The sequence below is a fragment of the Psammomys obesus genome, unplaced genomic scaffold, assembly GCF_907164565.1.
Source record: "Psammomys obesus unplaced genomic scaffold, mPsaObe1.curated_primary_1811, whole genome shotgun sequence".
NCBI classification, from domain to species: Eukaryota; Metazoa; Chordata; class Mammalia; order Rodentia; family Muridae; genus Psammomys; species Psammomys obesus.
In genome coordinates this window covers 18,983,269-18,994,823 of record NW_026585644.1, presented here as the reverse complement: position 1 = coordinate 18,994,823, position 11,555 = coordinate 18,983,269, and the positions used below count along the sequence as shown (strand labels likewise).

The 11,555-nt window shown below is 48.6% G+C and overlaps 1 protein-coding gene across 1 annotated transcript; it reads left to right on the top strand.

Annotated features, from left to right (window-relative positions):
- Positions 1-223: 223 nt before the first annotated feature.
- Positions 224-6,735, top strand: Rrm2 (ribonucleotide reductase regulatory subunit M2). Its single transcript, XM_055618373.1, has 10 exons — positions 224-368; positions 480-554; positions 852-998; positions 1,204-1,320; positions 2,193-2,326; positions 3,128-3,222; positions 3,347-3,480; positions 4,554-4,658; positions 4,743-4,856; positions 4,948-6,735. Exons 1-10 carry the CDS (start codon positions 270-272, stop codon positions 5,098-5,100), a joined length of 1,173 nt encoding a protein of 390 aa, XP_055474348.1. The 5' UTR covers positions 224-269; the 3' UTR covers positions 5,101-6,735.
- Positions 6,736-11,555: the final 4,820 nt, after the last annotated feature.

Below are 11,555 nucleotides of genomic sequence, written 5' to 3'. Positions count from 1 at the left end.
GCCCAAACGGTTCCGGCCCCGCGAGCGCCCGCGCGCTCCAGGGCGGCGCAAACTCCGGGAAGGTCTTTGTGCGTAAAGGCCGGCGGCGCGACTCAAATCTCCCGCGCTCGGCGGGGACGGGCGCGTCCAATGGGAGGCCGGACCACGCCCCCTCCGCAGCGCGCGGTTGGCCTTGCATTTAAAGGACGCGGGCGCGGGTAATCCGCCAGTGCCCGGGTTCCAGCCGCCCCTCCGCCTGTCGCCCGTCTCCGCCGCCGCTCCCGCTCGCCATGCTCTCCGTCCGCGTCCCGCTCGCCACCATCGCTGATCAGCAGCAGCTGCAGCTGTCGCCGCTGAAGCGGCTCAGCCTGGCTGACAAGGAGAACACGGTGAGCGCGGCCCCCGGGCCGGAGGGGCCGGGGGTTGCCCTGGCGGGACCGAGCCGGGAGGGTGGAGGAGGTGGAGGGCTCCCGCCGCTCACGCACGCGTGTCGCCCTCAGCCCCCGACCCTCAGCGGGACCCGCGTCCTGGCCAGCAAGGCCGCGAGGAGAATCTTCCAGGACCCCGCCGAGCTGGTGAGTGGTCCGTGCGGGGCTGGGGGGGCTGCCGTCAGGGGGCGCGCATTGGCGCCAAAGCTGCATTGTCCGAGCTGCCGCGCCTCTCTTTCCCGCCAACGTGTCTCCTTAGAGCGGCCTGCCCGGGTCGGCCTACCCCTCCCTGCTAGGAGGGTAACAGTAGCAAGCAACGGGACAGCTAACCACACGAAACGAAATTGCCCATCCTTGAAAGTACCTGATCGGATGGGTGAGGCGCTGGCAGTTTTCATATTGTTCACTTGGCCTTTGGGGGTGGTGGTTTTTCTCACCTAACAGGAAACTAAAGTACCCGCCAACCCCAGCGTTGAGGATGAGCCGTTACTGAGAGAAAACCCCCGCCGCTTCGTTGTCTTTCCCATCGAATACCATGATATCTGGCAGATGTACAAGAAAGCCGAGGCCTCCTTCTGGACGGCTGAAGAGGTAATCATTCAGCACTTGGCCGGGACAGAGGGTTCCTGCAGGGCCACCACAACTTTTCAAGATGAGCCTAGATTCCAGTTGGGAATGGCTGCTCACTGAGATATCAGGTGTTCTCATGAGCAAAGGGGATTTTGGATGCAGAGTGTGTGAGAGATGGGGGGTCAATTCTGCATACCCGCTAAAATTGTGAGTTTCTCAACTGCAGGTGGACCTTTCCAAGGATATTCAGCACTGGGAAGCTCTGAAACCCGACGAGAGACATTTTATATCTCATGTTCTGGCTTTCTTTGCGGCAAGTGATGGCATAGTCAATGAAAACCTGGTGAGTCGTCCTGAAATAACCTGTAATTCAGTTAAAAGGTATAGAACGGATGTGTGACGTTCTATATCTTGTGCTGTGAATGGGGGCTGGAAAGATGGCTCCACTCTGGTTAAGACACTTCCTGCTTGTGCAGAGCACCTAAGTTGTGTTTGAGGGGATAATGAAATGCTAAAAGAAACTCTGCAGGGCCTGGAGAGGGGCTCAGAGGTTGACAGCAGTTAGAAAATAGAAAAGTCCTGGATTTGATTCTCAGTAACAACTTCAGACTTTCATAAGCTTCTTCAAGTATTTCACAAGTACTCCACAAGCTTAAAACTCCCTTTAGCCTAACTTCCAGTGGCTCTGATGCCATTTTCTGGTTCATAGATATGCATGCAGTTAAAACACTTATGCATATTTTAAAAAAAAAAATCAACAGTTTTGTTAAAATATCTGGCAAAATAGTAAATTGAGCATATGTCATGAAATAATGAGCTTTATTGTAGAATCATGAAGGCTTGTATTAAGTATATAGGATTAAATTGTATTAAATATATACCTGTTGTTGGTTTTGTTTTACTTATGTTTTTTTGAAACAAGTTCTCACTATAATTCTGACTGGCCTAAAACTCAGAAAATATACCAGCATGGCCTCATGTTCAGATTCCTACCTGCTGGAGGGCTGGGATTGATCCTAGCAGAGAAGGTGGTACAACCAGTAGGCTTTGGGTTTTTTTGAGACAAGGCTTCTCTGTAGCCCTTGGTGTCCTGGAGTTCTTTGTAGACTAAGATGACCTTGAACTCTGCCTGCCTCTGCCTCCCTGAGTGCTGCGATTGCAGGCGTGCACAGTCCGCAGTAGTTTGTTCTAACTGATTTATTTTACTGCCACTAGGTGGAGCGATTTAGCCAAGAAGTTCAAGTCACAGAGGCCCGTTGTTTCTATGGCTTTCAAATTGCCATGGAAAACATACACTCTGAAATGTACAGTCTCCTTATTGACACTTACATTAAGGATTCCAAAGAAAGGTGAGTGTCCACACGGCATGCCAAGATGCTTGGGATTCATTAGTTTAATTACTTTATGTCAAGTATTTTTGTTCATAATGGGGAAATGAGCAGAATGACTAAGCAGCTGTGAGTACTTCTAGTATGCCTAGTCACAACTGCTTTAAGCACAGGGCCTAAATTCTATTAGTTCTTCTGTTATAAGATCCAGTGCCTGGTAACATGTCTGTAATCCCAGCACCCCAGAGACCAAGAGTTCAAAGGCTAGTCAGATGAAATGCTGCTTCAAAAACAAAACAAACCAGGGACTGAAGAGATGACAATGACAAAGCACTTGTGGCTCTTGGAAAGGACCCAGTTTTATGGTTCCTAGCCCTTACAGGTAGCTCACAACAGCTGTAACCCGTCATGGGGAAATACGGTGCCCTCTCTGGCCTCTACAAGCACTGCGCATACACCATCCACAGACAACATTCAGGCAAAACGCTCATACATAAAAAGATAACTTTTAAGGCTACAAATGCTTATTAAAAAAGAAACAAAATGGTGAAACTGAGGGGAATTACAATCTCCAGAGAATACTGATACTGAGTCCAAAAGTTTACTTTAGACAAGATTAGCTGAAATTTGCTCTACCTTAGGGAATTGTAGAGAAATAAAGAAGGCTTTATGTTACTGAGGTAGATTGGAGAGGACTGACAGGTGGCCAGTAAGCCTCAGGATGGGAAGTGGAGGTGAAGTATTGAATCAGGGGCCTGCGTTACACCTACTGTGTTGCCTGGTATCTGTGGTATCAGTTCATGGCTCTACTTCTGCCCACAGAGAGTATCTCTTCAATGCTATTGAAACCATGCCCTGTGTGAAGAAAAAGGCCGACTGGGCCTTGCGTTGGATTGGGGACAAGGAGGCTACGTATGGTGAGGACACTTTCTTCCTTAAGCCCGAACTGGATTGTCCAAGTAATGTTGCTGGGTTGTTAGCCCATGCTCAGAATACCGAGGCCTCACTCACTACAAATGTTTTCGCGTTGTCTTTTGCTAGGAGAGCGTGTTGTGGCCTTTGCAGCGGTGGAAGGAATCTTCTTCTCTGGCTCTTTTGCATCGATATTCTGGCTCAAGAAGCGGGGACTGATGCCCGGCCTTACGTTTTCCAATGAGCTTATTAGCAGAGACGAGGTGAGTCTGAAATAATGATCTAATCTGTGGCTCTTAGATACGTGCTCTTGTGTCTGCTGGTGGGAGCTTGAGAAATGAGGTGTGGTCACATTTAAAGAATGTGGGTGTTTTGTCTGCAGAGGACAAGAGGCAGCGGGGTGCCACTGTGTAGGTGCTGGGAACTAAACCTGGGGTCCTCTGCAAAAGCAGCAAATGGTCTTTGTTGACTGCTGGGCCATTTTGAGTCTTGGGGACCCAGCCTAGGGGCTCTCATGCTTGCTAGGCAAGTACTCTGCTATATCCCTAGGCCTGGATCCACAGTTAATGTGTAAACTTGATCATACATATACTCAGCAAAGAATAAAATACCTTAAGTAATGTATTGAAACTCCTTGTTTCCTTAGTACATATATTCCTATTCTGTAGGCTTGAATGCGTAAACTAAAAGCTCTTAATAGAATCTTTAGGGTATCATCCACGATCCTTTGTGTTTCTTTGTTCTTCCCAAGTTAACTGGTAAGCCTCCTGATGAGGCAAGGCTTTGCTTGGGCTCCATGTAGGTCTTTGAAATAAAGAAAGGTAGAAGGAAGTGTCTCTAATTCCTGAGTATCTGAATGCTAACTGGCATTCCGTGTTGATGAGGACTAGAGCCTGTAGTTGTGAAGATACTTGAGCAAAGTATCAGAACGGAATAGACCTGGCTCTGTGTTTCAATAGTTGGCAGCTTTGAGGGCCTTGAGTTGGGCTAGCCTACTCCATGGCATCACAATTGGCCCCTAATTTTTTTTTTTACCTGCTTTATTTTTCCTCTCTTGCTGTGTTTTGTTTTTGTTTTTGGCAGTCTGTGGCCTGGAAGAGTGTAGGCCAGACTGGCTTCAAACTCACGGGTGATTCTGTCTCTGGCTTCAGAATGCTGGGCTCACAGGCGTGAACCACCGTACCAGGCTTAAATACCTTCCTCTTGTCAGGCTAAGAGCCCTCAGTGTGCTCAGACAAGTTGCACGAGATTGTAAAGATAAGATGGATAGAGCATTTAGTCAATGTGTGAACAGCGGGAGTTCTCGCCCTCACAGTGACCTTGAACTCCCTCCCAGGGTTTACACTGTGACTTTGCCTGCCTGATGTTCAAGCACTTGGTACACAAGCCATCGGAGCAGAGAGTGAAAGAGATAATTGTCAACGCAGTTAGGATCGAGCAGGTGAGTGATGGGTGTGGACTGCTCTTTCCCTTCCCGGAAGGGGTCCTCAGGCTTCAGGGTACTCAAGCTTGGCTTGGCCTCTAGGAGTTCCTCACGGAAGCTTTGCCTGTGAAGCTCATTGGGATGAATTGCACTTTGATGAAGCAGTACATCGAATTCGTGGCCGACAGGCTTATGCTGGAGCTGGGATTTAACAAGGTAAAGTGTTATTTATGGCCTTATACTCTTTCTTTTCCTTTTTTTCTTTCACTTGTTTTCAGCAATTTATATCTTGATGCTACTTTTCCAGATTTTCAGAGTAGAAAATCCATTTGACTTCATGGAAAATATTTCACTAGAAGGAAAGACAAACTTCTTTGAGAAGCGAGTAGGCGAGTACCAGAGGATGGGTGTGATGTCAAGTTCAACAGAGAATTCTTTTACCTTGGATGCTGACTTCTAAGTAAACTGATCATGTGCTCTTTGCTGATTTTTCTCCCCTTATGATTAAAATCAGCAGAAACAACCAACTGGCTACACCATGAATTGTCATTAAATTTGTCAGCAGGTGTCTAAAAACTGTGTAGCTACCTCAGTCCAGCCTGCTTATGCTAGGCGTGTCATTGGAAAGGATGATTAAAACAAAGGTATTTGCATTCGTAGGGGAGGTCCTGTCCTTGGCTTTTACAAGCAGTATCGGCACCACCTTTAACTTCATCAAAGCTCCAACAGCACTGGTCCAGGCTTTTTACGAGAGGTGACCCTTAGCAAGCAGGATTAAACGTTTAGATGCCACAAGGCTGTTTCAAGAAGTCAGCCTCCCTCACTGCTTCCTGCACACATGCAGCGTTTACTTAACAAGTTTGTATATAAAACTGGCACTTTGCACACATAGTACTGCTAAGGTAGGGACGCCTGGTTTACTTGGTTTCTAGGCCAAGCAGGAAGTGTTCCATTTACCACTGATGGCAGTCCCTTCCAAGTCTAAGAGACTAAGTTGGTGTTGAATAAGCATGTCATTTCCAGGCTTTGTTCCTTAGTGCTTCTTCAGCTTTGAAGTCAGTCAGTCCTGTGCAATCTCGGCATTAGCTTGCTGGTGCCAGTCAGATACAGGGTGTGTTACCCATAGACTGGGGCATCCCCTGCTTCAAAAGTATTTCAGCATAGAGAACTCCAACTTTGAATCACTAGAAACTTAGCCATGATTTGGAACACCTGCCTTTTATGTTAAAAAAACAAACAGTATGTTTTGTGTTTCTGTCCCCCCCACCCCCAAGTTGTGCTTTGCCCCATTTCTAGTCAGTGTGGAGTCTTGAAAGGACGTCATAGGACTTTACTGTAGTGAGCACAGTTATGCTCCTGTCAGTGGTAAAGTCAGGGCTGAAATTGGCTTTCCTGAAAGTTGTGTCTGTTCTCATTTTTATTAGGTACTATTGAAACTTGATCCATTTATTTGAAATTACAGGTTTTTTTTTTTTTTAATACTCAGTATTATCTTGAAGTTTGCAAATGCTAGGATAGTACTGTAAATTCTGACATTTGCCTAAAACATGAGTGTCACATGGTGGTTTATTTAAGACGGTATAACTGTATCTCTGGCTTGGCTTGGAAACTGATATGTAGACCAGGTTAGCCTCAAACTTGCCTGTGTCTCCCAAATACTGGGATTAAGGTTTGTGCCAACATACCTGGTGAATTCCCAAACACCAGATGTTCATGTGTGTTCCATTCAGACTCCTTTCAAACTGAAATACAAGTCAATAGATACAGTGAATAGCTAGTTCAAATTAATCTGCTTTTATGTGCATTAATCTGTTTTTTTGTTTAGGGAAAAGAGCAAAAGCCATAATTCACCTAGTGAGTTTGAGGCCAGTTGGGGGCACATAAGTGGGATTGTCTTAAACCAAAATAATAAAAGCAAGTGTGACCTGGACTTGTGATGTACATTGCTTTCTAGCCTTCTTGTTAACTGCTATCATATCAGCCCTACCCTGACTAGTCTATTGTATAGTTTTACATATTATTTCTGTAATATGAGATCCCATTGTACCTTTTAAATTATTGTTACCTACAGTTAATAAACTCAAAGTCTCAAATTTGCCTGGCACACAAGTGTTAAGTGATTTAACTGAAACTGTCCCCATGTCCCAGCCCCGTCCCACCATCCCAGACTGGGTTTCTCTGTATGGTCCTGGCTGTCCTGGACTCACTTTATAGACCAGACTGGCCTTGAACTCACATGGCTCTGTCCGCCTCTTAAGTGGAATCACCACACCTGGGTCTGAAACTTCTTAATGTCAGTTCTTTGGGTCAAGTTTACATTTTGATCTTAGAAAGTTTTCATTGGAACTTGGAGTGGGCGTTGCTATTTGTCAGTTATGGGGACATTTTTCTTAGATAGGTACGCCCTGGACCTCTGTATGGGGTCTGTGGAGCCATTTCTATAGCCCAGCCCAGGCTCACTTCAGTCTCGTGCTGGGATTACAGCTGTGTACCACCATGCTTGACTTAAGTTTGATTTGGGGGGTGGGGTCAGGAAAATGGTTGCGCATAAGCCAGGATGACCTTGAATTCCTGTTTATGCCTCCTTCCAAAGGTTGAGTTTCTTACTCTGACAGCCTTGGCTAAGCCCCTTTCTCATTTCAAAGCATCCAGCTAGCTACAGGGCTTTCAAGTTTGAGTCTGGCTCTGCTGTCCTTCCAACTAGTGTATCTGAGTTCAGGTTAGTCAAAGGGCCTTTCTTGTCTCCCCACATTTCTGCAGCCTCCAAGAACTAAGCCAGCCATGCCACTGCTGTGTGCTTGCAGGTTCACTAGCAGCTACCTGGTTGGGCTCTTTGGGGCTTTGCTGTGGGGCCGCAAGCCAAGAAGTCCCTGTGTCTCCTGCCATAGCGATGGGTAACTCCATACCTCAGGGTTGGTCTGGCAGTTTTCAGACAGAAGTGATGATTGGCAAAGGTGTTACATTTTTATTTCTGTGAGGTTTAGATGTGAGAGGCACAGGTGACAGGCTGCCTGACGGGGAGAAAGTACATTCTGTGTGATGAAGCTTAGACCATTTTGCATGTAAAAAAAAAACAAAAACAAAAACTGATTTGTATGTGACACAGCTTCTGAGGGGCATTTTGCCCACTGGATCCTAGAGCCCGGGCTTTAAAAACTCCGTCCAGTTACCCCTTTGGGGCCAGGGGAAGGGACATTAGAAGAACTAGGTCTACTCCTTTTCTGTTTTCCTTGATGGTTCTGCTGGCCAGAAAGAGGCACAGAACCTCTTCTAAGGAGTTTCTGGGGTGCTGATCCACTGGAATCACTGGTGAATTAGAAGTAGTAGTATATCAGAGGGCTGGTGAGATGGCTCCGAAGTTAAGAGCATTGGCTGCTCTTCCAAAGGTCCTGAGTTCAGTTCCCAGCAACCACATGGTGGCATATAGATATCTCTATAATGAGATCTCTTCTCTTGTGTGAGGCACACAGGCTGAATACTGTATAGAAAGAAGTCGGAACTCTGAGGAACACATGCATCTGTCTGCCATTTGTCCTCCAGCTTCATACCCTCCCCTCTCTTTCATTTTGAGACAGGGTCTCATTGTGTAGCCCCAGCTGCCCTGGAACTCAATGTGTAAAACCAGGCTGGCCTCGGACTCTGATCTGCCTACCTCTGCCTCCTGAGTGCTGGGATTAAAGGCGTGTGCCACCACACATGGATTTCTTTCTTGCTACTGTCCCTCAGTCCCTCTTTTAGACCTTCATTCTCCCATCTCTGGGTCTTCACCATGCAGACATGGGATTGCTGGGCCGGACAGTGTGTTAGAGCAGAGCCTGAATCTGATTCTGGGGTCCTGCCACCCATGGCACCCCAGCTCCCTGCTTTGTTGTCAGTATGTCGTTACAAGGAGTGTCGGCTCCTGACCAGCCCTGCAGTGGATAGCTCAGGATCAGAGTTACTAAGCAAAAGCTAGATATCCTGATGTCCCAAAGGGAAGCAGACCAGGCCAGAGTCACTGTCCCCAGAATTTGCTAAAATGGTCCCCGTTTCCTCTCACTTTCAGAGGGGACCCGACAATGAGGGGTGCCCCACAGCCTTGACCCAAACTGCACTCCAGTCTGCTTAGCTCTCCTGTTTCCTAGTTCAAGAAATGGAGCCCTGCCCCAGCCTAAGAAAATAATCCAGGCCTCACTGGGAGCTGCTATTTTACCTGTGGCCAGCAGGGGGGAACCTGCCTTACCTCGTCCCTCACCACGCACCAGGCGTTTTATCTGCATGGTGCATCAGATCTCTCACTGGATTGTCCCATTCATGGCCAAGCCCCAGGCCCTGCATCTGTCCAGATGTAGATCAATCAGATGCCACTGTGCTGTGTGCTGCCCTCCATCGGGGGGGAAGGGGTTTACCCACTCTAACTGGAGTCTCCCTGACTTGGAGCCTTTCTCATCTTCCTCCTGTCGATCTGGCCTTCCACGTACGCTGTAAGCTTTCAACCCATCAGGCCCCAGCTTTGAGGTCACAAGTGCTCCCCCCTACATATCCACCAGCTGACTTCTCATCCCCCATACCACCCCAGCTCAGCTGCCTCCAGGCCATACAGGGACCTGAGGCCATACAGCTAATGAGTCGCAGAGATGGTTTGAACTTAAGCTCAGGGCTCCAAGCCCAGGCTCTTTCCTTGGCCCAAGCTGCTCCTGTCCCTGAGCGTCTCGCTTTCAGCACCGCAAGTTCAAACTAGAAGGGCGTGAGTGGATTTGGTTAGACTGCTCGGGGGAGGGCTTTGGTCTGCCATTTTTAAGGCTTCCTCCTAATTCTGATAATGGGGCATGAGGTGGGGGTGGAAAGGATGGTCATGTGTCCGTCCTCTGTCCCCAACCTGCTGTCCAGCCAGTCAACCACTACGGGAGAGAGGGCCTGTTAGCTCAGCCTGCTCCCCACTCAGCCGAGTGTTCCCCGTTTCTGTCCCAGCTGAGTCCTCTTTCCCCTCTGTCCCAAATGAGTGCTCCCTCCCCTTTGTCCCAGATAAGTGCTCCTCCCTCCCCTCTGTCCCAGCTGAGTCCTCCCCCTCCCGCTGTCCCAGATAAGTGCTCCCTCTCTGCTGCCTCAGATAAGTACTCCTCCCTTCCCCAGTGCCCCAGCAGAGTGCTCTTTCCTTTCCTCTGCCCTGAATGATTGATTTTCCCCACCTCTGGCTTTTTTTTTTTTTTTTTTAAATATAACCCCAAATAGGCAGAAACTCACTATGTAGACAAGGGGGTCCTAGAACTCACAGAGATCCGCCTGGCTTTGCCTCCTGAGTGCTGACATTAAAGGTGCATGCCTTTAATGCACGGATGCACACAGGCGCGCATGCCTGTGGTGTGTGTTTGTAATGTGTGTGTACACAGGGCCGAAGCCGAAAGCTGACTGGATGTTTTCTTTGGTCTCTTTCTCTCTGCCTTACATTTTGAGGCAGCATCCATTATTGACCCTGCAGCTCAGGGCTGCAGGGTTTGGGCTAGTCCAGCCAGTCAGCCTGCTCTGGGAATCCCAAACTGGGATTATTCGGGCCACTCTGCCCCACCTGGCTTTTACGTGGGTTCTGGGGGTCTGAACTCGGGTCCTTGTGCTTCACGGTAAGGCCTTACCAGCCCCCAGTGTTCCCGACTCGTTTAGTAACACTGGTTCTTCCCAGGGCTATCTCCCACTTGAATTTCTCCCCTCATGCCTCAGTCACATCAACTTGGGCTTTCCTGTCTCTGCCTGCCTGCCCCTAACCCTAAGCTCTGCTGTCTTCTCTGAGTGCTCTAGCTTTCTAGACGCCTGCTTTATTCTTTTGTTGTTGTTGTTTATTTGTTTAATTGACAGTGAAAGGCTCAGTGGCAGTTTCCGTTGGTTCTGGTGACATTTTCCCTAGTAACTTGCTACCTGCTACACGCCTTTCCTGTCCTTTTCTCCTTTTCATTCTGTTATCCTTATGGCGGCTCTGTGAAGATTCATGCTGCTTGCCTTTTCTCTCTTCTGCCACCTTTTGCGTGAGGATGGTGAATGGGGAGGGGCTGGGGCCCGCCTCACTGTGTTAGGACTGACTTGGAAACAAAGGCTCCCCTCCTCCTCTCCCTCCTCCTGCTCCTCCACGTCTTCCTCTTCGCTTCTGGCAGCCTTGTTTTACCTGGGATTCTCCACTCTCTTGGCTTACTCTGCTTTAGTCAGGCTCTCCATGCCGCTGTGCCCCACCCTGATGCTGAAGGGCCGCTGGCAGCAGCGGGCTCTCTGGCTGCCACTTCCTCACGGCTCTGCTGCCTGTTTTCTGGCTTGGCAGCAGTCCTTGGCCTTATTCTTGATTTGGGATTTCCACCTCTTTTGCGTTCCTTGGAGGAATTTCTATCAAAGACAAGAGTTTACATTCTGTTTGGCTTTCTCCCTCTCTCCCCTTGGGATGATGTTCTTTCTTCTTTTCCTGGTTTATCAGATACAATTGATGCATAACACATGGCGTCTGTTTAGTGTTGTATTAGTTTACTATTGTATCGTTTTGTTACTAGAGTGAACCAGCAGAGGCAGGCCAGCTTTAAAAAGAAAAGTTTGCTCAGCTCACCGTTCAGCGTGGCCTAGACCCTGACTTGGGGTGCCGACGGGAACAAGGGATCACCCCGAGGAATGGGAAGGCTCAGCAGCCCACATTTCTCCCAACCGAGCGGAGGAGGCCTTTTCCCGTTACACAGACTCGCAGGAACCGCAGTCCGGCTGTGGTGAGCGTGCAGCACTGGGGACTGAAACCAGGCCCTTCAGCACGAGAGGCAAGCGCCCTGCCACAGAGCTAGATGAGCTAGATCCTTAGTCTCCTACTGAGTAAGTTCGACAGGATGCCTACCCACAAGGCCCTCACAACTGAGCCAGTGAGCCTTTCCCCACCCTAGAGTCCCCCAAACGTATAATCGCCCAGCTACTACC

Bases quoted from the DNA above. Each gene is read 5' to 3' on its own strand.
- Rrm2 (XM_055618373.1), top strand. From the start codon at position 270: ATGCTCTCCGTCCGCGTCCCGCTCGCCACCATCGCTGATCAGCAGCAG. The intron at 2,327-3,127 runs GTGAGTGTCCAC...TTCTGCCCACAG, and splicing joins ATTAAGGATTCCAAAGAAAG to AGAGTATCTCTTCAATGCTA. The intron at 3,223-3,346 runs GTGAGGACACTT...GTCTTTTGCTAG, and splicing joins GGACAAGGAGGCTACGTATG to GAGAGCGTGTTGTGGCCTTT.